Source organism: Sphaeramia orbicularis, chromosome 12 (genome assembly GCF_902148855.1).
Source record: "Sphaeramia orbicularis chromosome 12, fSphaOr1.1, whole genome shotgun sequence".
NCBI classification, from domain to species: domain Eukaryota; kingdom Metazoa; phylum Chordata; class Actinopteri; order Kurtiformes; family Apogonidae; genus Sphaeramia; species Sphaeramia orbicularis.
The window spans coordinates 31,763,127-31,790,955 of NC_043968.1; the positions used below are offsets into that span (position 1 = coordinate 31,763,127).

A 27,829-nucleotide genomic window follows, 5' to 3' on the forward strand; every position below is an offset into this window, starting at 1 on the left:
ATGAATTCCTTGCAGGGCATCTGGGAGTTGGGTTTTGTTGTGGTCGATCTCACTTTGTGTTGGCAACTCCAAACAGATATAACTGAGCTTTTTCTTACAACGGTAACTGAAGTTTGAGCATATTACAGCAAAAACAAAGCAATTTTCATCAGAAAGTTCTGACTGTAATGAAATCTGAAATTCTTTTAGAGCCTCTGGTGACTTAGCTTTCAACTTCTAGAACTTAATTTTGTCACTAAACAACATTACACAAAACTGCTTACTGGTCAGAATCGTATCTGTTTCCTAGCAATATTGGCTTATTGAATATTCTATCTCCTCCCAAAAAATGACAACAAGACATTTCTAAAGCCAGAGATATTCTAATACTATTTTTACTCCCATTACAGACAGCTCTGGGTCAGATCAAAGACTCTAAAATAGTGAAGCTTTGGCTGGAAAAGCCATGTACACAGATTTGTAACAAACCCAGCTGAATGAAGCCAAGCTGCTTAAAAATGCTGCAGTATTTGTCTGTAGGTGGAGAGTTCAGATGTAGATAAATGGACCAGGAAATTTGTAAATCCCACCAGGCATGCTGGATATAGGAAACAGATGCCATACATGTAGTTGTTATAAATCTACATTAAATCACTCAATCTGGCTGTAAATTTGCAGTTTTGTTCTGTGTATTACATTTTATAGTTTGATATCTCATATTTTCTTCTACATAAAAGCAGGAATCATTTTAAAGATTAGAAATGACTGTTATTGCATGTTCATATTAATAAAAATATAATGTTTCTGTTCTTGTGATTCCCAGTTGTTGTCATTGGGCAAAATCAGCAAGAACAAAGTGTCTAAACTGAAAACCAGATTCAACAGACTCCATGAAACTCTGAAGAGGTACGATTTACTGTTTCTCTTGACTAAAAGAAATTATGAACACCATATTGTATTTTAGAGTATAATTTCACAAGATTTTGCTCAGAGGGATCCACTGTTCTGAGGAGTGCTTGGAAAGACTCAGACACTATACCAGCTGTTCTTGTCCATATTGGCTGTGTGTTGTATACTGTGCTTATTAAATCAGTGTTCCATCCATAGTGTTAAGGACTCAGAGGTCAAACTCTTAGGACAGGCAAAGAGATCTCATGCAGAGCTGGTCAGACTGCAGGAAGAGATGGAGAGAACAGAGGAGCAGAGCACCTCTGAGGAACCTGAAAGCGAGGTCACCAAACTGAGGCAACAGATCCTTCATGCATACAATGAACTGAAAGCCGCTGAGGACAGAGACCACCAGACACAATATGAAATGGAGTGGTAAGATGAGTTTATATTTATACACTCTGTTAAGTAATAATAAAATATTGCAGTCACTCATTTATTTTCAGTCTGACACTGATTCATATATTCTGTCACATTAATGGGAGCTTGTTCACACATCACACATACTCACACAAATGAACTTGATGATGTAGAGAGGAAACTGAGATGGAAGAGTGAAAGAAGAAAACTTAGGTGAAACGGGAGTGCAGGTGTAAAGAGAAGTTGTGTACATGTGTATGAGAGCATATGTGTACATAGACATACACATACTGTCCAGGTTTGCAGGTATGTAATAGGGGACCTGACACTGAGGTGAGATACGTGAGACAGCATCTTCACAAGTTTTTATTGACTTTGAAGCACATTAGAGAGGAAGGTGAGAGTAAAAGAGCACAACACACACAAACATATGTACTGTGTGTACGTTGCTTGGACCACAGTGTTATTTTGAAAGAAACTAAATAAGTTATGCTACTTTTAGCAGTAAACTTTAGTATAATTTACTCAATTGTTATTCCTGTTTCTGTCGCAACATTTCCTCTGAGATTTATTCTGCCGTGGGGAACAGTTGGTGCACACCATTCATATAAATTCAAGCTTCAACAGGATTTTTGAGATTGCTCTTGAAGTAACACATTAACTTGACTGAGCTCTCTTCACTGGTTCATTTCTCACATGAGTTGCTTCTCTCCTAACCCTTTTCCACTTGCTCATACGAGTCTCTTTTTCTCACCATAACCAATCTTTCTCTTTGCTGCAGGTTTCACTTTCCCTTTCCTCAACTCTCTCACCACCACTGTCAGTGTGTCCAAATGGTCAAACACTCCCACAGAACTGGAGGAGCACACACCACTTCAACATTTCCCTCTTCTTTGTACACAACATTAAACTTTTGGAAGGCCACCGGGAGGTTACTGGAATATTGCTAAGCAACATGATAACACATAGCAGAAGTTCCTAAACAGTTTTGCTTGTTACCCTTTAAAAAATTAAGCAGGTTGCAGGAGTCTAAAGGTTGTTACTAAGTCACATTTTACAGGGAAAGCCAGAATAAGCTTTTTATAACAGTTACTTTTCCTGGGTACTTATTAGTCACAGCACAGTTAATGCACAATCTTTCCTGAATCTGGGAAGAAAATCATTTAGAATAGAAGTAGAGATAACTTAGTAATGTTACTTCCAAACATTTTTGGAAATGAGTCAATCTAAAGGGACTGCTTAACAATGAATGCAACAAAACAGGCAGTAGAGGCGAAAGAAAGAGGTGAAAACATGTCTAATACTCCTAACCCTCATTTACTCAACAGCTTAATAGTCTTTTAAGCATCCCTCTCTTCCTCTCTGCTTTTCTGAATTACATTTGACTCTGGACTACCTCTGCAATATTAAACCACTCAGCACACAAACTCACAACTGTATTGCAAAGATATGATCTGTAGGGTAAAGTGCTTTTTGTGCCAAGCACACACTGAAGCACAGAGTTGTAGTCCCAGCAGTACGTAATTGCAGCATTAAATAAAGTAACTAACATTGCATTCTCTTGGTTGCTGTAATGGACAGTATTAGACACTGAATGTGCATATTACACATGACAGCTTTTGGTTGCAAGCTCTCTAGTATTCTTACCATATCTCATTCTCCCTTTGCTCTTTTCTCTGTTGCTTTCGTGCCCTCTAGCATAATATCTCCCTGACTCCTTTTCCTTCTCTCCTCTCTTGCTCAAATGAGTAGCGGTCTGCATATGACAAGCAGATGCGCGGCATGCAAATATGCCTTTTAAAATCTCTATGTCCTTTATCTTTGGCCAAATAGATACATAGGAATTCAGCACTTTTCCCAGTTACATATTTTAGCATTCATGCAGTTTTCCTTGTATATCACTTAATATCCAATATATCAATGTCTCAGGAAGATTAATATCGTTTACTTTGTGAAACGTGCAGATGTACACTATGTGCTATTGTAAGATTTTTCACAGTGACAGCTGAATTGAAATTATGTCATGCAAACTTAAATAAACTGATCAAAAAGTGTATGCTGTAGGGAAATTAAATATTCATAGAGGTTTTTGTGTGTGTGAGGAATTATGTATACCAGTGCTTTTGTATGCACTGTTCGTACATAGATGTTTTTAATTATCTAATATTAGAAAAAATGCAAGAAGGGTTTTATCGCTAGCAACTTACTTGACATGATATTACACTTCAGTTTGTGAGGTATGTGAGTGTAACTGCAGGAACACAAACAAATTTATTCATTAGTAAGTAATGAATTTACTATCTTTTTCCCTTTTTCTCCCTCTTTTCTCCCCTCCTCCCCTTGCCTTAACTCACCCCATGTGCAGTCTCTGGGAAGAGAAGCGATATCTGGAGAAAGAGAATGAGATTCAGCTGAAACCTGCTGTAAGTTCATCATTGCACCATCCAGGTCTAGTTTCAGAGACATGGATTAAGACTGCAATAGCAGTCTTCAAAGAGGATTTTATATTTAAAGCCTCCATCCAAGCTAAATCCTACAGTATGAACGTGTGCCATTAGTTGTTCTATGACCATTTAAAGCTGAAAAATGAAGACCAAAAAAAAAAAAATGATAGTGCAGTCTTGTGCCCAGATAAAGGGATGGCATAAAATTAAAGAAATGAATTCTTGTTACAGATGAAGTTAATTAAAATTTTGAAGTACAGTTTCTAATGGCTACTACTTTGCAGATGGCTTACCATTTTAGAAACGTCTAACACATGAATTACCTACAAAATTACTTATTTCACTGTATGAGGGGGCTTCAAAAAGTTTGTGGGAAAAGGACAGTTGAAAAAAAAACTGTTTAAGTTATGATGTTTATTTTTCAACGTATGCTCCATTTAGGTGAATACACTTCTGCAAGCTGAAGTGTAAGAAAGTAAAATAAAAATGAAAACAAGTAACCACTGAATTATTTACAGGATATTCAGTCTTTCCTCAGTTTAGTCTCCAGTCTTCCATTGACAAAGGTGTTGAACTGTGTGATGACTGTGTAATGCTGCAGGGTATTTAGTCAAAAGTTAACCCATCATGCTACAGCTTGAATAGTCAACAGTTAGATGGTCATAAAATCTGAGTTAGCGGATGAAACCAGTAGCACTAAAAAAAAAAAAATCTACGTTTTGTGGAAGGAAGTCTAAATAGAGAAATATGTGTACATACAGATCAGCTAAAGGTTTTCAAAGAGCATAGCATGAACCACTGTACAAATAACAACTTAACTTTAAATTCTGTTGCTTGTGCTATTAATGATTGCAAGGGGTTGGAAATTTTACTCTGTAGAATTATTTTAAAATAAATTCATCAGCTCACATAAATTTGTGTGTAGATTTTGGAAACATGCAACTGTTTTCTCATTACAAATATAAATAATGTGGCAAAATTGTGTTTTAATGTATCAGGCTCTTGCTTTTAAAACTATATGTTCACATATTAAGGACATGCACAATATATCACTAGAATGTAAAGCATCATAACAGAGTGATGGAGGTATTGGTTGAGTGTAAGTGGTCAGATCACTTAAAATGTATAATGTTTGATGTATTAGTACATACAACATGAATTATAGATGTGGTTGCCTTTACCAGGCAGATAGATAATGTTAATGGTTAATACTGTAGCCATATAAAAGTGTAAAGGGATGTTTTATGAGTCTCTTCTCTGCGGTTATTGAACAATGTGTCGTATTGGACCTGTAGCATCATGCATGCAACCCTTAACAAGACAAGACAAGGTGGTGCAGTGGATAGCACTTGTGCCTCACAGCAAGAGGGTCCTGGGTTTGAATTCAACACCAGTTGATGGGGGTGGGACCTTTCTGTGTGGAGTTTGCATGTTCTCCCATGTCTGCATGGGTTCTCTCTGGGTACTCTACCATCCAAAGACATGCACTGATAGGTTAATCTAAATTGCCCATAGGTGTGAATGTGAGACTGACTGTTTGCCTCTACATGTCAGCCCTGTGATTAACTGGTGACATGTCCAGGGTGTACCCCGCCTTCCCCTATACGTGGCTGGGATAGGCTCCAGTGACCCCCGTTACCCTATTGAGGATAAAGCAGGTTCAGATAATGAATGAATTCTGTCACGTGCAGACACTCTCTTCATACATGTTGAACAAGCTAACTCCTCACATACATTTCTAATTATTGGAATTGTTTTGTTTTATGAATTGTAGATTCTGTAGAAACTGTACATGATATTTATAATGTCACACTGATAACATCTGGTTGCTCTGATTGGTTTCATACTCCTGTTTACAAAATGACCTTGGTGTACTCCAGCTTTTTCAACATTGGTAAGTTTCAAACACAGAGGGTCATAAGAATACATTTTAGGCATTAACCTGGAGCTGGTGGAGGAAGCATATTAGGGACAGAATAACAACAAAAACGTATGTTCAAATCAAAGATTGTTGAAGCGGACTCCCAGAGTTGTGAGCATAAATGTAGAAAATTGACTTTAACTACTGATATTTAATTTAATATTCATGTCATGGTGAATCCTGCAGGAGCTGGAGGGCAGAACAAAAGCTCTGCAGGACAAATATGAAGATCTGAGAAAAGAGGTGGCTCAGAGACAACTTGAAGTCAGGTATTAAATTACTAAGCTTTTAAGATGCAGCTATCAGTTGTGTGTGGTGAAACTAAGGTCCTTTTCCTTCAAACTGTCTAACATTGTCTTTGTGTATATTTATCTAAGTTTTATCTGTGTGTTTTTATAGCTTCTCCCTGTAGCTAAATCTTTTAAATGCTGTCAATCAAAAATATTTTTAAAAAATGGATTTTTCTTTGTCTTCCCCTTAACTCCTTGCACAGAAGTCTAATGGAGGATGTGGCAACACATGAAATGCAGATATTGAAAGAACAAAAAGAGCTTGAGGACAAGAAGGCGATCATAGAGCTCAAAGAGGTCTGTGTGTGTGAGGGGACATCGCTCACAGCGCATCATCAATAAAACAACAAATCATCTGTTTTTCACACATTTATGTCTGTGTGCTCGTTTATGTTACAAGGCTGAGAGAGCACAGCTTATAAGCGTACCTGACCAGATTTTAAAGGAGACTGAAAGGAAACACACTAAAAGGGAGTAAGTATATTTAATACCTCAACATTGTTCATTAAGGAAAAGCTGGGGAGCTAATTTTTGGGACTGAGGCCCAAACGGGGTCCATTAATGAGAAGCTAAAACACAAAAAGACAGCAGTAACACCTTTTGAAAATTAAGTCACTCCCTGATTTTTACAATCCTGCAGTCATTTCACAAAATCCCTCCATGATACTTCTCCACCCATTCATTGAGTTCTCCCACATACGAAAAAGTGGATTTAACAGGATGAACTCTGCATTATATTAGTAAAGCTTAGTGTAGAATGTGAAGAGTAGGTTCAACTACTTTCGCTTGCTCTGTGTATAGTTATTATTGCACTTCACTGAGCAGAATCAGTGTATACCTGAATTTAATTATCACTTCTATATTTCTCACAAGAACCACTTCGTCATTTGTTGCTTACTTTCCTGTCTTCAAGTTAATTTCCTTTGGATGTACAGTGGATTTTGTGGATTCTGTGGAAAGAAATACTCCAGCCCAAATGAGAAACTGAAACATGGCTTACAATTTGAAGTACTGGTCAATTATTCTCAAGAAAATGAGGGGAAAAAAATCCTTGAATAAACAAAAATGATGATCATATACATCAGCCATCATTAAATTTATATTAAAATGCCCATCACTACTAAGGGATGGTCCCACTCGCATCAGCCTTGCTGCAGTCTCTTTTATGTTTATTTCAGATTAATATTTGGCAGTCTAGTGATGTTGTGGAAATGCCGGTATGAGCCATGTGAGCTATGACTTGTAATTTGAAATTCACAAAGCAGAGGAGTACTGCTGGATGTGTGTAAAAGATAGATGCACATGCTGTTATTTTATAAGATATGCACTCCTACAGCGCACAGTTCGAGCAAAAAAGACACACTTCCATTTGTCGTATAATTACTCATACTTTGTGTCTAATTTTTTATCCCCCACCCACGACCATCATCACCTCAGAGCGGCAATAAAGAAGATAGAGGCACTAAATACAGAGATTTCAGAAATGGAACAGCAAGTGAAGAAGGTAAATGAGCATAACCACTCCCTCCTGACAGAGAAGAAGAAGGTAATGAAGGAGCTGGAGGGTGTCCGGTCCCAAGCAGAGGCCAGTCAAAGGGAGAGCAGACAGCTGCTGAAAGAGCAGGAGCTCATTAGGGAGGAGGAGATGGAAATCATTGGTACCAGGTAGAAATACAGCACAGTTTATGACTAATGATTAAGACAGAAATGTAATATTGTATTTTGAAATGTTGTGGACAAGTTGGGGAGCTTTTGTTCTGTTTTTATATGAATTCCACTGTTTGTTTATCATCTCTAGAGGAATCCTGGAAATGAAGTTGCAGAACATCAGGTGTGACAGAAAGCACCTGTACGAAAGCCAATGTGTGAAGCTGAGGGAGAAAAATAGGTACAGAATGACGTAAAACTAAGCTTTATCACACATATAAATTAGTCCCTCTGTACAAAGACATTTTAATGATGACTTTTGAGTTTACTGTACATAAAGTGACATTTTTCAACGAGCCTCTGAAGCTTCAGTGATGTGCTTTAGCTATATTCCCAACTGTGACAACCTGCATAATTTGACAGGAATTCAGGACTCCATGTGTGATGAGCCTTATTTTAGACCATTAAATTCTTTACGCCTTACGGATGAAAAGTGGAAGCTTAGTTTGGTCATGAATATAAATATATCAGAAGTGTCTGTTTTTCTTCTCAGGCAGATGCAAGCTATCAAGAGGATGGAGCATGCACTGGCCATGGCTATGGAGCAGCTCAAACACACACAGTGTATCTATGATGAGTTACAGGCACAGGTGAGACATTGATTGTTACTTTCACTGAGAAAAGATTTGCCTACATTTTGTTTTTAAAGTTCATATCTCCTGGCATGTGTTGTACTGACTGTAATAACGTACTTGGAAATCCACACTTTGTTATGTGTTTTACTCGGAGTGATTTTGGCAAGTGGTTTGGAAAATTAAACTCAGGTGTGGAGAGTATTAATCATTTATTCATTACATGGGAAAATTTCTTCCATTCACGTCATTTTTACCGATGTACTCAGTTTTTACAGTGAAAGCAGCGAGAAGAAGAGAGGAAGAGCTGTGGAAATGTGTCAGCATTCTCAATAAGCATGCACAATATGAAAGGAAATCACTATGACTCACATGGGATTTCATACATTTATGAAAATAAAGCAGTTCCATAAAACGAGTCCCTGGTTTCTCTTAATCTAATCTAATCTTAATCTACCAATCAATAATGCTCCTCATATGGGCAGTTACACATAATGGTTTTTACTCAGGAGGCTGTTTAGACAATTATTCGCCAGTTTTAAGGTTTACCACAGGAATGCTGCATTCATCTCTGCAAGTGTGGGATTGATGACTTTAATATTGACACAGCAGTATGTTTTAAACCTTACACAATGTGGGGGTTAACCATGACACTGAATAGTGATGATATTTATTACAACATGTAATAAAAAAGAAATACACTTCCATCATGTTGTCATTTTCCTAACCTATCGCTTTCGTCTAAATCTACTTCTACAGACAAATTTTAAATATGTGACATGCAAATTCAACTGGCCTGACACCCCTGCAGAGAGGGGTAATCCCACCGCCTGAAGGCATTCATTTTTTATTAGTTTTAGTGAACACATTCAGTGTCACCCAATGGCTAGCTCAGAGCGCAGAGAGAAACTGTGATATATAGTATTAATTATTTTGCAATCAATGTTTAATGTGGGATTGAATGAATATGCACTGACTGAATCTGATTTGAAGTTGGGTCATCTTTGTGCTGGGCTCTCATCTTATTTCCTTGTAGAGTATGTAAAGCCTAATGCACCACAGTCAAGGGCAGCAAAAGGAAAGACAGTGAAAGCCTCTCAGCATACAGGAGAGTACATATAGATGTACAGATGTATAGTATAGTTCTCCACTAACAACATTTTATTTTCAACTTGAATTTTCAGTTAGATGCTGTTCCCAAGAGAGAGGCCAGTATTCAGCGGAGGATAGAATGTCAGAAAGAAGTGGATGCTCTGAAAATCAGCTTTGAAAAACAGGTGTGGATGTGTGGGTGGACACACTATTAGCAACTGTAAAATGTAATACAATCTACTGCAGAGGCTCTGCAACAAATGTCTTGTTATGCTTCCAAATTCTTATGGTTCATAACTGAATGAAATCTTAATTTCCCTGCAGAGAATACTTTGTTTTATTTATTTATTGTCCTGGTAAACAAATCTGCTTCTTCATTCAACTGTCAATATCCTCTGAATTATTTCTTTTTCCTTTTTTACAATCTAAAAATATGTGGTATTCCTAAGTAGCAATCAGAAACTGAGGAGGAAAGCCAAAAGATGCTGCAGTACGGGGCAATTCAGCATCTGCTGAGGGAGTCAAACAGCCTGCGAGAAGAACTCCACAACCTCAGATGTCTGACCCATATTAAAGCTGACGAGAAGGGCCAGAAGCACCGAGAACTGCTTAGGGCTGAGGTGCAACACAAATGAACACACATGAACTTGATATCCAAAGGCTTTTAATTGCATCTGATAAAATGTGCATTTGTCCCAGATAAATATTTATAAAGTATCTGAGCAATGAAAAGAGACTAACATAAAAGTATGATTTTACTATCATATTACTTCTGGGAAAACACTGTGGTCAATTCTCAAAGCTAGACTACATGTAAAAACAACCCCAAGCATTTTTTAAACCCAATTAAAATTTAAAAAAAAATGTTTTTGGTATAAACCAAATTTCTTGACTGAAATTTTTAATAAGTAAATCTGGGCCTTTTCATTTTGGTTCCAGAAGATTCTTCCTTGTTAGTGACAGAAGACAAAGACAGCTTTTCTTAATGAGCTCATATAAACGCAGGCCTGATTCCTTGATCCTAATCATCAACACTAATTTTGGACATGAAACTTTTAGGTCAGCTAATTTGGTGTGCACCCATAATTATGGTGTAGTTCACATCCACACAGTTCAGTCTTCAGTGTGGTGATGAAACAGTAGTAGTAACCTGTTCATATCTCTCCATAGCACATGAATCAGCACATTCAGGAAGAGCTGCGAGAAAAAGAGCTGATCATTATGGACCTCACCAAGTTCAATGCTATGCTACAGCGCAGGTGTCGTAGTTGTTTAAGTGGTTTATTTAATCCCTTTTCCTTTCCAGGCTCTTAAAAATATCATGCTAAATGCTATCATGATTTTAGTTTCAGTATTCTCTTAATAGGTGGGTGCTTCTATGAAACTGGTACCTCAAAACAAGAAACAAGTTTGGAAGCACTTGGAGTCTATTTTAAAAATAAATATTTACTCAGATAAAAGAGAAGCAATTTTTCAGATAAAACAAATTTTTATATTTTTTATACTTTTTTGTACAAAAATCTGCATGTAACACGGTAAAAAGGACAAAAATATTATGCGCTACTATTTTTTGAATATCTTTTTATTTTCTCACAGGTACATTTTTGGAATCAAACTAATTATGCAAGGCAGAGTGTTTCACCAAAATGACCACTGCTGCAAAATCACTCACAATTTATTTGTGTTTAAATGGGCAGGTTTTGCATGTAACCCATCGTTTCCACTCACATTACACATGAAACCTGGAATGAGACTGCCGATTCATGAAAACCCCACATGTCTGGATTAGAAAAACCACTAGGATCATCAAATTTAACACAGTGTCTTTATTTATAGCACTATAAGACCATTTCAAGCCATCTTTTCCAGATCAACTGCACTGACACCTAGGTAGCTTTTCCTGTCCCAATTTAGGTCCTATTTCTGGCCCCAGTATTTTATTAAAAATTCATTGATTTTGGGATGGCTCAGAGCAAGAGTATTGATTTTTTTTTTTTTTTTTTGCATTTATCTGAGGTCATCATTAGGTACATCCTGGGGGGAAATATGTCTAAATTTCTGTTTTATTGTTGGGTCTAAAAAGCTGGCAAAGTGCCAGGTACCAAAATGAACCCAGTTTCATAGAGGCAACCAGGTAGTATTAGGAAACACATTCATTTTCTCCCCCGTCCCTGTCTTCATGTGTCCTGTTGGTGTGTCAGTAACTTCACAGCAGATCTATTCACAGTGTATAGATGTGGCCAGTGCTAGGTCTGATAATTGATTCCCTGGTTATTTCCTTGGTTCCTTGGATATGTATAACAGCTGGGATCATAATTAATTCAGACATCTGCAAATGTTGTCTGGGCACAAAACCATATCTTGCTAATTGGTCATACTTCAGTGTTCAGACTTAGAATAATGCATCTGGCAACAGCACACTCACTCTCATATTACTTTTAGTTTGGCTACAACAGACCTGTAGATTGCATAAAGACAGGGAATCTGAAGCAAGAACTGCAAGTTGTTTTCTAACCAAAGGACATTACAGTATCACAGTATTTTGATTATATTCATAATCTGTGTGTAGTTTTCATCATGAAGAATCACTAATATTGGCAATTACTTAGATATGATTGTCATTTTCATCTATTTTTTTCTATCACAAATATGTTGCACGTGACATGACTTTATATCAGTGTATGACGAATGACTGTGTTTCCTCTCAGAACATTACAGTACTGTAAATTGTGTGATATGATCATGGAGGAGAAGCAAAAATATGTCAAGCTGAAGCAGGTCGCATCACAAACTATTACAGAGTTGAGTGAGCAGTTCAAGGTCCTTGAAAATGAGACGGAAATCCAGCGCACCATTGTCATCAACAAGGAAAGGTACTGTCTTTGTATTAGCACTTCAAATCAGAAAAAAATGTCCATAATGATAGTATAGTAGTGTCCTTACAGCAGTTAAGTTTCTGTTAAGTTTCAGTTAAAGACATGTTTATATAACTCTGTGGTGATTTGAGAAGTTTTTGTGAATGTACTTCAGATTGCTCACAAAAGCTGGGAAGAAGATCTCTCAAAGCTGCAGAATGAGAGAGAAGCTACGCAATGACATCTCCAAGGTGCACACACACAACACACATAATAATATCTCATCCCAGACTTTCTGCCACCAGCAAAATTAAGTTTAGAGTAAATAAGGAAGTGTTGATGCTGCTTTCCCTTAAACAATCAAGAAACCAAGCTCATATTTGGTCAACCCTTTATCTGTCTTTCTACTTCACTGAAGACGGAATGCTGTGCACAGTTATCAACAGTTTGTGATTTCTTGTGTTGCCTACTGTGAAACTGTGCTTCATAGTGCAAGACAATAACATAAAAATATTAAGTAGAAATAGCTAATTTTATTAAAACAGCAAAAACTTGTAGTTTGACTTTAAATGGAAAAATCTTTTAAAATGTCATCAGTTTTTTTTGCCTTTGTGCTCAGATTAAATGCATCTAAATCTAGATGTATCCTGACATCATGAACAAAACTCATATTTTATGGGCATACAAATGAAAGAATCCCACTGATGTTAAACTATTGGCCTTTTTCTTTTAGGTTTCCTGGAAGCTCCAACAGATCAATCAGGAGTGTGACGACAACAAACTGGAGCTGATGAAACTCACACAAATGATAGATGTCCAGAAGCAAGTGCTTCTGGAAATAAACAAGAAACATGAAATGGCCATACAGAGGCGCAATTTTCTGTAAGTTAAAAATGGAATGCATCTGTAAAAACATTTTATTAACTATACATATTAGTGAATTTGTTATATATGTATATATCCTTCTGCTTTCTCCCTCCTTCAGTGGCATTCAGCTCCTGGAACATGATGAGGTGTTGTTCACTTACTATGAAAAAGTTAATGTCCAGGAGGCAGCCATTAATAAAGAAAACATGGCACTGGAGACACTGGAGAAGGAGATGACAGACTTACAGATAACCATTAATGAAGACAGGAGGCAGATAGACCTGAAAAGGAAAGAGGTGCCTCTTCAAAAAAAGCTGGAGGGAGAGATCACCATGCTGCACATACAGGTAGGTAGGAAAAGTACAATGTGCATTTGTCATTATGCACATTTTCAAATCTCGTGGATCATTGTTAAAAGTATAAAATCCACAGTAAAAGACGTATGTAAGTTTGTGTAAACTTATAGGATGCCATTCGAATTACTTGTAAACTTGTGGGTGTAAAAATGCATTTGTACTTCAGAGAATCACTCTTTAAATGGTTGAGAGTCGGTGTTAGACACGTTGGATAGAAATCATTCATTAAAATCTTTTCTATGACCTGGTAACACTCTGCAAACGCCCACGTCTCCTGTTTGTAAGCGTTCTCCCTTTCTCGTCAAGAAGTAATTAAAACATTCAATTTTTATAATATTTGTTGTGGACAGGGGGCAAACGTTACCATGATAATGATGCTCCTAAAGCATTATTAAATGTTTGATGACAAGGGCATTATGTGTTCACTGCTTCTTATTAAGTGCTATTGTGCCTCCATCGGTTATTGCGGCGATGCCATTGCAGATTGTTTATTGTTGTTTATTTTCCCCGCAGTTCAGCAGTTCAGCCAGAGCTACTGTTTGCTGTTATAGTCACTAATTAGTGGAAATGTTGCTCATAGTACACTGTTGTCCACATTTCCCAAGAGACAAGTCACAGTGTGACCCTGTCTCCATCAAGATGTGGCTTAGCTCATCCAAATCAAAATCCTCAGTGGAGGCAGTTAGACATGTCATTTACTGCTTCCTGGTGATCAGATGTCTAGGGTTGCATCTGTGCACAAGCTATGCAAAGTTTTCTTTTTGAATTCCTTCACAAACTTCGTATGTGTTAGTATGCATGGTCATGTAAGCCAGACAGGTTTTTTCCAATCGTGCTGGAGGCTATTGTCCAACTATGTGTATGTGTGTGTGTCCCTGTAGTTCTTTGTAAAAACACATCATTTTAGACATTTATGTGATTCATGTAAGTTATTTGACTTCAGCGTTGAGTTCTCCTAGGAAAAGAAAAATGTGAATGTGTATTTCTGCACATGAGAGTATGTATGTGCTCAGGGAATTGCAGGCCATTGTTCACTTTTATGAATATCTATGTCAGGATAGGGGAAAAGGAAAAGCAAAAAACTGTCAAGTACCCCACTTGCAAAGAAATAGCAATGGTGATGTACAGAACACCACTAATGAGTGCATCTGTGTTTTCATCCAAGTAAAGATTGTGTTATTCTAGTAAACACAGGTAGGTGGGCTGTTCTGTAGGCCTAGTGTACAGACTTAATATTCTGGTTATGTATCTCAACTATATTTAAAATACCTTTGTGCAGCAAAAATACAGCAAGCATATTCCATCACTTCCATATCCAAGACCAAAGCTTTAGAAGAGCAAATTTGTTCCTTTTTGTAAATGTCTTCTTTGGTTGTAGCCTACATCAATATGTCTCCAATATGTTTGATCACACTTCAAAAATACCCAATTTATAGCTTCATTTCCGCAGCTGATCCTCTCCCATTTTGGTGAGGAGAATTGACTTTTGTCAAATAGAAATAGAGACAGAAACAGTACAAAAACAAAACTCCAAAAACAGACACGAGGAGGGAAGATATAGATATAACCAAGAGGGACAAACCCAGAAACCTCACACTACACAGTTTCAGAGGCAAAATCGAAACACATGAATAAATGCAATAAAAACACAAACATGTTCATGTAACTTTGCAATGCATAAAGAGAGACAGACAGATATAAAGGGCTGCATTTGAGACAGGCGTAGAGAGCAGACATCTTATCCATAAACACACACACAGTGAGTTCCTGTGCCAGTGACTGCGCTGTGGGATTGGGTGTGTTGCTGTTCTGGATCACAGTGACTAGTTTGACTTGCTGCTGGACCAGACTTCTCTCATCTGAGTCCTGTGCTCTTTTGGATGGACACAGAATTGGAACAAGCTTTACCATGTGCTGTTTTTGAAAACCTTTTCCCATCCTCCATCTGTTTATGCCTGATCTTTAGTGATGCATGTTTTTCCATTCCACTTTTATTTTTCTGTTGTTTCTCTCATCATCATTAAGGTTGTAAGGCTTACAACCTTAATTTTATTTCGTGACTCACGGTGGTACTATTAGTTGAATTGGCATTTAGTTGCAGATGAAATTGAAGGTGTGTCTGTTTACAGTACAACAAAACAAACATCTCTTAAAACTAACTCCACAACACAAGCCAATTTCATTATATGAACTGGGAAACTTTTTCACTCAATAGCTTTGCAGTTTAATAGAAGTTGGTTAGTCCCCTCTACCTCTTCATCTAACAGATCGTGCGAGGCAGTTTCTTCTTGTTCTGTTACTCCTTTCACTACTTCAGACTCATTCAGTGACAGAAAGGCCTCAAATAACTTTCTTCTTGCCTCCTCTTGCTTTACATCGTTGAAAATCGAATCTTAGCTCTAACCTCAGTGGAAAAAATACTCTACATTTCATGGGACTCTTGGAAATGAAATGCTTGAATCAGACAATAGTAATACTGCTGCTTTAGAGTGAACAGCAAATACTGCTGAGGCTAATAGAGATATGGAAAAAAAATAGTAAAGTATAATGTATTCATCCATAGATAATACACAAAAATGGATTTGATAGAAATCTCTCTGAACTGAAAAGCTTTCTGTTCCTCCTTGCTTTTGTTTGACAGTTCATCCTCCCTTACTTTCCTAACACATTCCCCAAATTCTTGCTTCATTAGAAGTACCTGCATCACATTCTCCCTATCTAGTTTCATGTTTTTCTTTACCCCATGTCCCATCCTTTGTTCCTCTCTCAGACTGGCAGTGAATTTGACAGTGTGCGTTATGTTTCTTTCCTTTGCCTCTCTCTCTCTCCATTATTCCCTTTTTGGATATGCTTGTAGTGAACTATGTGAAAACCACCAGTTACACCCCTTATTAGTGTATCAAACTGTTTATTTGACCATGCTTTCATCCAGTCATTCTATATTGCTCCCTCTTCTAACTGTGTAAATAGGAAATCATCTGCCAAATAACTGTTTTTCCTCGTGCTGCCGTCTAGTTCCCCTGGGTACAAAAAGTGAATCACAGGGGTCTCTCCTGCTGCAGGAAGCTCGCCAGCTCGATTCATTCTCTCTAAAAATTCATTCTCTATGCGAATTCAATCTCAGCGCAACTGTCTTGCCGTCGATTTATCATATATATTGTGTATTTGTATTCATCTGTGACCGGTTTATCTGTTCATTGCAGACGGGCCCCCCCTCCCTTTGATGGCAATTTTTGACAAAGACAGATCGAGCCATCTGTGAGACTATTGAAGTTCAATATACTCTGAGGCTTTCATTTGCTCATAGGAATTTTAATTGCTGCAAAATAAACAGAGGTTGGTGCTAGATTGTGAATTTACTGCTTGTTTATGAGTTACTGGCACATCAGCGCCTCAAACACACGTAATGTACAGGTGCATCAGTGCACACTTTGGCAGAGCTGTCGTGAAGTTGTGGTAATATTACTCAACAGTCCTCTAATGACTCGCTCTGCTTCAGTTACACCGACTGTCATGGTCAAAAGCTCAATATCACAAATGTGTACACAGATATATTTTTAGAACACACACACAGAGTAAAGGAATGAAATTTACAACAGGGTGGAGGTGATGACACACTGCACTGTCACTATTGCTGTGATTCATACTGTTTGTGGAGCTCTGTCTCTAATCTTTGTCTGGAACTTATTAGCATGAGGAAACCCATCATACATCTTGAATCTTGATAGACAGCATGGACAGAGGTTTGTGAGTATGTACTTTATGTGGCAGAATAACATTGTATACTTTGTCCACATCCCACTGGTCATGCAGAATTCTTATAGGACAGAGGCAGGTATATGCAATGCAATATTATTAACTCGTATTGCATTGTCTGACCACAAGTTACCTTCCCTTTATTATCATATACAGCCTGAAGTCCTCTGTAGGCAACTACATTACCTTTTTACTATTCCTGTATATTAGTTTGAAGTCAAAGTGAGGGCTTTTGTTGTCAGGGCTTGAAGTCATGAAATGATTTGCCTGAGGAGATGAGGCTAGAGGAGGCGGTATCATCCTTGAAAACCTTTTCACATGCTTAGTATTGCATCTTCTACACACGTTCACTTCTAATGATTCTGCAGCCTTGTTTCCTTAAATCCGTGTCCTTCTTGGCATGATTTTAATGGGGTGTTTTTCCATCACTGAAGCTAATAGAATCCCTCCAAGTTATGTTTTGTTCCAGAGCAACTTATTACTACCACATGTGTGTCCAGTATTTTGAGAGCTGCTGTCCATTCTTATGCAGATGGGAATTTTAAAAAAAATATATGTACATTTTAATATCTAATTATAACTTCTCCCTCAATGGGGGAAAATGAAAGCTTTAGTTCAGCTCCTCTGCAGACGTGTTCTGATAATTAACCTTACATAACCTTATTATGACTATCACTTTAGTGCTGTTTTAGTTTGTTGACCTTTCTGCTTACTGATGTGTCCCTTTGTCTTTTATTTCTTTTAATTGGTTGACATTTTTGACCTTATTTTGGAAGTGCTACATAAATAGGTTCATTATTTATCTTTTTATTGTTACGCTGTTAAGCATGCTGCGCACCATCTATTATGTGGCTTTAAGCCATAATGTTAACTACTAACTGAGCTGAAATATATGCAAATTGCATTCTGGGAGCCTGCTGTCATATGTACAATGCTTTACAGCGTTCATGAGCCAAGAATGAAGCAATTCTTTGTGACTGTCAGATGAAGTAAACAGAGATGCAGGCAGGCAGAACAGAGACACTGACACACAGACAGATGAATACAAAGAGAACGACAAACATCACGAACAGAAAGAAAAGGACAGGCATAAAAATGTTCAGTGCGAGGGCAAAACAGAGGAAAAAAAAGATTGATTGAAGAGTGGAGAGGAGAGAAAGAGAGTGACAGAGAAGCGCTGCAACCCATCCATCATGTAGTGTTTAAATGGCTTAGGGTTGTTATGTGTGAGGGTGGAACACGGATCAGGCGGACTCAAAAGAGAGGAGCGGGCAAACACACTTGGGTATTTACCGAGTCTAAGAAAAGTTCCTCTCCACATAAAGCCTTGAGATGAGTTAAAACATCAAGGTTAGGCTGCTATAAAATAGAGAACTTCTGCAGTGACAATTGATCATGTCTAGTTGGAGAAGCCTGACTTGTATGTACAGCAGAAAATAGCTCCGGTTGGCTTTATTAAGGTTTGAAATGGCTAATAATGAATTCAACTCACCGCACCATGAGCAAGGTTTTATTGTCAAAGTCATATTCTGTGTGAAAACTTCAGATAACCCTGGTCCCTGTTGGTCAGCCCCAGTTCTTATTTCTCACAATCTCTCTGTGTCTTTAATTGTGTCTTTTTGTCAGCTTTCACATCCTATGTCTCAGGCTTTTTTCTTCCTCTGGCCTTCACACTATCTTTTCTGCTTTCCTTTGCTCTTTTTCACTTTATCTCCTTGTGTCTGTCAGTCTTTTTATCAGTGTCTGTGAGTATATCGGTTGCGCTCTCATGTCTATCTGTGCTTTTCACTCGATCAGCTGCTTACCGTCAGCGTTGCCTACCTCTTAACCTTTTTCTTCATCATGAGCATCTGTAACTTTCAGCCTGACAAACAGTTGGGTTAATCACATGACATCCATCCTTTAAAGTTAAAACCAGAGTCATATGACGCTGAGGGAGAATTTTCAACGGGCTGAAAACCTAAGTCTCTTTTAATTAGGCTTGCTGTCTGTTTGCATGAGCGAGGCTTCATTAATCTCATCCGTGAAGGGAGGGGAAATGGGAATCATCACTTTGTTCCACGCTGTCTTTCACCTCTGAGACGTGCACGTAAACACACGCAGATACATGTAGATACACACCCATCTAAACTGTATGGTCGAGCGGAGAGAAGCTGCCATTTCATAAGACAGGTCGTGTCAGGTCAGACCGCCTGTGTCCAACATTTTTCCACACCCTGTTTTTCTCCTCATATCCACCAACCTTTTTCACTATCTTGTTTACTTACATTTGTCTCCCTCCCCAAACTCCCTAGACATCAACTAATATTTTCTCATGTATCCTCTCTTTGTTTTCCAATACTCTTTTTTTGTCTTCTTTGTCATCTTACTTTCGTTCTATTTCTGCTTACTTTACTTTACTTCTCTTTTAAGGTCCCTGTCATGGCTGCTTGATCACTTCAGCTACATATAGTTTTATATATAGACTACCTTTTGTTTTGCTGCAATGGGGCCATTGGGCATTTGCATTATCTTCTCTGTCGAGGTACTGCAGTGCCTGTAATTGCTCATTTCTATCTGTTGTCCCTATGCAGGTTGATAGGCTACATATCTTATAATTTGTCTTTTTTTTTTACACAGTTTATATAAAATTTTGGATATTGGAAGCGCTTTCTCTTTTTTCATTAGACAGATGAACTGAAGCATATCCTCTTTAAGCCAGTTTACATTTATGTTCCTTCATTAAAAGTGCTAATCATTATGAATCAGTTTATCAAATGTCTTGGCTTTTCTGTTTCTGAGCACAGCTAAAGCCCTCTCCAAGTCTATATTCTCAACTACCTTGTTATTGAGACTGTGGAAGCAGTACTGTATATAAAAAAGGCTTTCTTCGTAGCTGGATCTTTCCAGGAAATGAAAATAGTCTGAAGCATGTTGGTCATATTTCTTGCACTACATGCTTCTGCTTCTTTTGTTCTTTAAATTGTCTCCGGGGTAGCAAAGCAACCTGATGTAGTTATAAAAGGCCCATTTTTCATTAATATGGCTCCCTTACCTGCCTGTAAATTATGTCCATCAAGGATCTCTAAGGCCTTCGTATACTCGCTGCAGCTGTTTAGAGTTGAAAGTGTCAGTTAATGGTCAGCATTTTAATATCTTTTCTTGTCGTCCATCTTGTCTTTTGTGTCTCAGGTTTCATCTTCTTTGTGCTGCCTTGTATCTTTACCTCCCCTCTACTACTGCATTCTTACGGAATGTCAGGAAATTAAAAAAAAAAAAAACAATCCCTTGGAGGAATCCTGTGGCAGTTTAAATTTTGGTTTCTCTTATCACACGTTGCCAGTGACTTGTCACCTCACAGGAGCTCACATATAGGCACTACATTTTGCTGAAGAATGTCTAAAGAGTTTCTTTTTTTTTTTTTTTTTTTAACTCCCCTGTGCAATACGTATCTCACACTGAGGTAGGACCAGCCACTTGAGACACAGACAGTGGCAGGCTAATTCCAGACATCCTGCTTTTTTAACAGTAGATTTATATTGTTTACCCCTTCCCTGTGGGAGATTACCTGTGTTATTTTCATTACTTTATATCAATGACAGTGATTTGATCGCTGCAGTTTCTAATCTGTCTGTAATGTCTATTTGTCTTTCAGTTGTCTGAAGCCAGACACCAGACATTTGAAGGTCTGAATCGAACAGTGGGTTACAAAGAGCTAAAAGGCAAAGACCCCCCCACTGTAGAACTGGTCAAGAAAATTGAGCAGGTACATCAAACAGCATCACAGGCTTGTAATCACATTTGTTTATGTGTGCAAACATGGCATATCTACATGTATTTGAATCAGATTTTCTACATGGATTTCTTTTTTTATATGAAAAGACTGTAAAGATGCACCACTTTGTCCTAATGCTAAACCATTATCATTTTGTGTGCACATCCAGCTGGAGGTGAATCTAGCAGAGCGTGAGAGGCAGTTACTGGAAAAAGAACTCCTCGTGGACCAAGTGACCTGCCTTCTAAAGCCTCTCAAAGAACAGTCTGAGAACTGCAGACAGGATCGACTGTCACTGGCAAAAAAGGTAGATAAGTAGGTCCACTTGGATATAAAGAATAGACCCAGGTGTCAGAAATACACTCAGGTTAGCACTCACAGTAGTTGTTAACATTCAGCCGTTGGTTCACAGTCTCATCTATCTATCTCCTTTCTGTATTTCCTCTTACAAGCCCACAAGAAGTTTGTGCAGAAGCATGGATACTCCATGTGAGGAGCCCCACAGAGTGGGCATTAAGGAGTTCACTGAGCATTACAAATCTCTCTGACTCTCATTTATCTTCCTCTTTTTCTTTACTTTACACACCCCATCTATAAATAGCCTTAACACGATAAAGTGGAACAAGAAGCAGCACATGCCACTGTGCAATTATGATAATACCATTGAGATGAAAATGCAATCTGAAACTACTATATATCCAAAAGCACAAAACATACATGCATTTTTGTTCATGTAACACATACTCAGCATGACACAAAATAGCTGTGATTTATGTAAAGTCAAAATAAGCAGTTGTTATAAAGTATATGTGGTATAGGTCTTATAAAATTGCACTTAAATGCATAACTTGAGGCCTTTTTGAACAGCATTTAACCTTTGTTTGTATGTCGTTTGCTTCCAGCTGAACGAGGTCCGTACTAATCTAACCAACACCAACAACCGAATAATGGCAGTTTCCGCTGAACTTTCCATGATGCAAGCGGCCACGTTGTCTCTACAACAAGAGATCAAAGAGAAAGAGCTGCAGGTCAGAGGGGTGCCAGTCACTCACAGCGCATAACCACAACAATGTGATTCTGGGCTCCCAACGTGTGATCTCACTTCGGCTGCACATTCCCCCCTCAGTTTCCCACTGTTTTTCCTATTATTCCTTTCACCCTCCACTGATCACGATCGAAGAGAGCAACAAAGTGCCTTTTCCTCATCGTGCCCTGTATTTCACCCCTTACCTATTTATTTCTACGTAAATCACATCATGAGGTAAACATAGAGAGGCAGTTCAATAATCCGTTTCATAAATAAGATAAAACTCCAAAGGGATTGTGGAAAGCTATGTCAATAAAATAAATAAATGGGGAAGAAAGAAAAATAAAAACAAATTAGCACTATTAAAGGAGCTAAAAACATCAGGGAGCCAGGATTAAAATTTGCCAGGTGTGTTGAGTGTTCACAAGCACAGCTGGATCTGTAGACGGTAGTTTTGACTCTCCAGATCATGTGTGTTGTTTAGATACACACAGCCTCCACCCAGATTTAATAAAGCAAATTGGTACGATCCTTCCATTGGATAATTGCTGCAGTGATTAATTTGTTTCGGATGCAAAAAGACATTTAACCCTAACTGAAGCAGTGAGTAGCTTCTCATTTCTTAAACAACCATCAGTGTGATAGAGAGAATAAAGATTAGACTGTGAGCCGTGGACAAAGGTCAGGTGGTCTGATGAGTCCAGACTGACCCTGTTCCAGGATGATGGATGTGTCAGGGTGAGAAGAGAAGTTGATGTGTGTTGTAATCAAAGTCTAATGAAATACTAGTGTGGAACTTTTTTGGGCTAGGCTGTGTACATGGAGTTTAGAAATATAGAAATGTGTAATGAGTTATAGCAGCTAGCAGTATTAGCATTTTAGCTACTCATATGTATTCAGATGAGTTTATGTTGCAACCAAGAATTTATTGTTGTTAACATTTGAGCTTCAGATTGTAGATCAGCTTCACTTATACATTTGTTCCCTCAGGATTGCTGTAAGTTACCCTCTGTTGCTTTGCTGTTTAATCAGAATTGTACATTTAAGTAGGTATAATTTGTCAATGTTTAAACCTTGTTCTGTGTCTGTTTTTTATAGTAGTGTCGATCAGGAAGCTAAATCCAGCCCTTCTGTCACGCTGCAGTTACCTCTTTCACACTTACTCAGCTCCTGTCACTAAATCACTCCAATCTGTTATTCAGGAGGCAAACAAAGTGACATTATTTATGTTAGCTAGATTTAAGATCATCCGCCACTGTTACACTGTTGGAATGGTTAACTTTGAAATGTAAACTGATTACCAATTGCCTGTTAGGAACACAATAGATAATATATATAATAGGTAACATATTGTAATTCCTTCATAGACTTGTGTGGGTTATTACATTTGGTTAGTTTTGGATTATAAATGTTTTAATCTGAGAAGGTGATTGAATGGGAGGTGGGGAGAATTCAAGTGTTCAGTATATAAACATCGAGATACACCATCTTCCCCTTGATTGTGTTGACTCAGTTTTGTCCCAGTGACTTTGCTGACTGGTGTTGTCCGGTAAATCTGCCCAAAGAAAGCATTTCTATGTGGCAGAACGATGCAACAGAATGAGTGCTATATTCTTCATATAAGCTTTGTACCGAAAAGAAATAATTCAGATCTAATCCCCTCCCATTTGATTAGTAAAGGTTATTTAATTACATATTTTGTCAGTTACTATAAGAGACTGTTTATCTTCTAATTTATTTCTCTTGCACATAATGAGATACTCCCCTTGAACAGATTTGAACTTTTCTATATGTGTCTCTATCGTGCTTTTTGTTTCTGAACTGAATTTTCCACATGCCTGCTAAATATTTCAAGAGACGTGTGTTATAACCTGAAGAGCCCCTGCAGCTGATGTATGCCTGCAGCTTCCCACAGACACAGTCAGAGGCAGAAGATGCAGAGGCATAACTTTGCCCACATTCTTACACTAACACAGCCATCTGTTTTGAGTGGAGTTAGAATTGAGTTGAAGCAAGACAGCGCAGAGTGGACTGAGTGATAGGAATACAAAGTGAATGTATTTGCACTGCCTTGTGTTTCCAGATGGACAGCTGCCAGCGGCGGATGGAGCAGGGCCTGCCACCCGACGCTGAGATGGAGGCAGAGTGGAAGAGGATGCTCCGGGACAAGAAGAGAAGGCAGAGGGACAAAGAGGAGAAAGAAAGGGTAAAGTCACAAACCCACAAAAAGACTCCGGGTCAGGTTTTGATTAAAGCACCGAGGGCCAAGAAAAGAAGATAGAGTGACAAAGAACAGGGCACAAACACTCAAGGTAGGACTGAGTTGAGATGCTGACGGACAAAAGGCCTGTATACCTGAACAAGCATAGGCTGAGACAGGGGCCTGAGTGGAAACTCTCCACACACACACACACACACACACACAGATTAGACAAAAACAGGGACGTTTTCACCATATATAGTACACGAACAGAGGACAAGAAGGGCAGACTGGCTGACAAACAGAAGGACCGGCTGTCTACACAACAAAGGCAAACACGCAGGGATCGGTTGTGTCTGAAACCAGCCCTGCTGTCAGTAGCTTGATGTTAAACTGATCTGTATTTTCTCACCAGCTTTCTTCCTGCTTGTGCCCACCAGCCCAAAAATACACCACCATACTGCACGCACAATACCAAACCAGACTAAAAAAGGAAAAAACTTGAGTGAAAAGTTACATTTAGTGTTTAGAGCCAGTATCAAGGTATTTGCTGAAAAACAGTATATGTTTATGTGAAACTATCGGAGCGATATGTTTTTCCTTGTTTATTTATTTGCAGTTCCAGCTGTGCTTTTTGCGTTTAGAGCCATTACTCCTCAGATCACATGCCAGCGGATAAACTGGTCATATGCATGAGGAAATCGCCGTCTCTTTGAAGTTTCTCTGTGATTTAGGCACAGTTCATTTGCATGCTGTTGTGGGGTGAAAGTCAAAGGGGGTCTAGTGTCATGAGGAAGTGGACACAGTGGTTTTCTTTTCCCAGCAGGGTGCCACTGGGGTTCAAACGCACTGGGATCAAATCGGTTTTCCCAGATGATGTCAGTGTGCTGCAAGCTCTAGGGAAGAATTTTGCCGGTTACATTTTAATTTATTCATCTGTGTAACAGTTATCAAGATAAGGCTGAGCTGGATAAAATGTTCTTAATTTCTAAGTTAACAATGAACCTACAGTAGTACAATGTCAAAAGTTAATAGTGTTGATGTTTGTGATTTTGCTTTCAGTGTCAGTATAATGTAAGTTGGTTAATGGTCGCAGTAAAGTGTGCACATGGCTTAACCTTGAAACTTTTACCCATTTTTCAACATTTGCATAGTTTTTTCAGTACTCACAATATAAATCAGCTTTTGTTCTACATTAAATGTCAGATTATGTCAAACTGATTGATGTGCAGGCAGAGCTGTGGTCCTGCCTCTCTCCTGCCTTCATCGTCATCACTCACTTATCCATATAGTTATGACAGTGTTTATTATATCGTTCCATAGATGGTAGAGGCTCTATTATTTGTACTAACTGTTGTAATAGTAGTATATCCACTATTAGTGCTTGTATTTGTAGTAGTAGTATTAACAGACATTGACCTTTGTTCTGGTTTCTAGTAATTATACTAACACCAGCTGATCTACTTTTGACAGTTCTAGTTCAGTTATCTGTGCATCAATTACATCCACGTGTCTCCCCCTACTTCCCCCCTTCTCCCCCTCTCCCCCAGTCTCTCTCTATCGCTCTCTCTTTTTTCTCCTCTTTTACTCTCTCTCTTTAACCCCAACTGGTCAAGGCAGACGGGCATCCTCCAGGAGTCTGGGTCTGCTCCAGGTTTCTGCCTGTTAAAGGGAAGTTTTTCCTTCCACTGTCACCAGTCACAGGTGTTTGCTCCTGGAGGATTCTGTTGGGTTTCTGTAAATTGGCTTAGAGTCTGGTTTCGACCAATTTGATATGTAAAACGTCATGAGATAACTTTTGTTATGATTTGGTGCTATATAGATAAAATTTGATTGATTGACTGATTGAGAGCTTTTTATGCTTGAAGATTAATTTACTCTAAAAGGAGAAACCCTGTATATCACATCCTATATCACATCAATATTTCTTATATCCCTAATCTCTATTATGTGTTTAAAGTAGTGCTGTCAAATGATTAAAATTTATAATCAGATTAATCACAGGGTTGCTGTGGATTAATTTTGATTAATCACGATTAAATATCATTCATTTTTAATCTACATTTATCATGTTTCATTTTGCATCAGCAAACAAAATCAAGAAAGACGGGAATATATATGCTCTTAACATGTTTATTAAACACCTTCAACAGTTTCAACAAAACAACTGTAAACAACTGTTCCATCTTGTTTTTTCTTGTCCTCATATTTCCATCCATGGGCCAACGTTCCATTTAGTGTCTTCCATCTTTATGGGTTGGTTCTGCTGTTTGTCACTACCGGATCAACTGCCCTTCTATTCATGTGCGACGCTAACTCTACTTGGACAAACTGCCTGAAATGCTTTGGCAGAGACGTTCAGAGTCATTCTGTGCTGCAGATGAGTTAATTGCGTTAAAATTTTTAATCAGATTAATCATGATAATGGATTAATCCGTGTTAATGTGTTAACTTTGACAGCACTAGTTTAAAGTTAAGAATCTTCAATCAACCTTGAGACTCTGAACCCTCATATTCCCATCTATTCTGTTTGTCCTTGCATTTACCTTGAGATATTTCAAAGATTATTTAATCATCCCTTAACATGATGAAAATTCTGTTGTATATTTTAACTCTTTTGTGTGTCTGTGTGTTGCAGTTGGCTGAAGAGAACGAGTGGAACCTGTTGCCTAATGGAGTGTACACCACGGCCGAAATCCGTCCAAATGCATACATCCCCCAGAATGACGAACTCCCCCTGCCCAAACCGTACGGAGCCCATGCCCCCTTTAAGCCCTTCCAACCTGGAGCCCACATGAGACACTACCGCAAACCAGCACTCAAACCTCTGGAGACATAACCAAACAATGTACACATCAGCATCGAGTTAAAGGTGGGGTAGGAGATCTTGGAAAAACAGTTTGACACAAGCTACATTTTGAAAACACACAATTCAATAGTCCAAACCTCTTTTTACAGACCCCCCCCCACCCCCCGAAGCCACGCCTCCAGAGTACTGGCATGTGCAATGCTTGTTCCGAGGGTTCATGAGTGCTGCACAGCAACAATTCACCTGACTCCGGCCCCGGCTCCAGCCCCGGCTCTGGTTCACGGATCCATGCATACCTCATTCCGTCTCCTCCAATACCTCCGCTCTTACAGAAGAGCCCCAGTTCATACCTATCTGACTAACGTTACATTCCTAGTGATTTATGTTAGTGACAACACAGTTTGAACTTTCCATCCTAATATAGCTAGTATGGCCAAGCTCCGGGTCTGGCTTCGTTTCCTGTACAAGTGCTCCAAACCTCTGAGAACGCACAATTCATGCATGATAAGGGGTACGCACAGAGGGGGGAGGGACAAATGGCAGTTGAGTTTGATAGACATATCACCGTTCAATCATTTCAGTGGGCTGGTTAAAATGATTGGATGGTGTTTTTTCAGTCCTGTCCATTTCACAGGTGACTACATTTTTTTTATTGTTGTGTTAGAGCATTTAATTAACTGGTTTTATCGAGGTGTGAAGGGGATTTTAAGCAATATAGTAAAAAAAAATGCTCCAGGAAATCATCTCCTACCCCACCTTTAAATGATCCATGTGTGATGAGTGGATTTTTTTTTTTTTTTTAAGCAAAGGAATTTTGTTTTTAATCATATGAATTAGTCTCGAAAGACAAAGCAAATGAGCAGTTTATGTGTCAGATATAGAAGACCTGGTG

At 38.4% G+C, this 27,829-nt stretch overlaps 1 protein-coding gene across 1 annotated transcript; it reads left to right on the forward strand.

The window, feature by feature from the left end:
- Positions 1 to 27,036, forward strand: ccdc146 (coiled-coil domain containing 146). Its single transcript, XM_030148325.1, has 22 exons — positions 1 to 102; positions 803 to 885; positions 1,087 to 1,302; positions 3,653 to 3,710; positions 5,839 to 5,921; positions 6,146 to 6,239; positions 6,343 to 6,416; positions 7,380 to 7,607; positions 7,741 to 7,830; positions 8,143 to 8,239; positions 9,406 to 9,498; positions 9,766 to 9,933; positions 10,484 to 10,572; positions 12,022 to 12,186; positions 12,344 to 12,419; positions 12,902 to 13,050; positions 13,154 to 13,382; positions 20,782 to 20,892; positions 21,071 to 21,208; positions 21,804 to 21,929; positions 24,012 to 24,134; positions 26,767 to 27,036. The coding sequence occupies exons 1-22, from the start codon at positions 1 to 3 to the stop codon at positions 26,965 to 26,967; spliced, it is 2,793 nt and encodes a 930-aa protein (XP_030004185.1). The 3' UTR covers positions 26,968 to 27,036.
- The last annotated feature ends 793 nt before the right edge of the window (positions 27,037 to 27,829 follow it).

What these genes read in the sequence shown, in the direction of transcription:
- ccdc146 (XM_030148325.1), top strand. Translation starts at nt 1, where the DNA reads ATGAATTCCTTGCAGGGCATCTGGGAGTTGGGTTTTGTTGTGGTCGAT. An exon ending in ATGATGAGTTACAGGCACAG is followed by an intron (nt 8,240 to 9,405) that starts GTGAGACATTGA and finishes TTGAATTTTCAG; the next exon opens with TTAGATGCTGTTCCCAAGAG. An exon ending in ATACAGAGGCGCAATTTTCT is followed by an intron (nt 13,051 to 13,153) that starts GTAAGTTAAAAA and finishes TCCCTCCTTCAG; the next exon opens with TGGCATTCAGCTCCTGGAAC.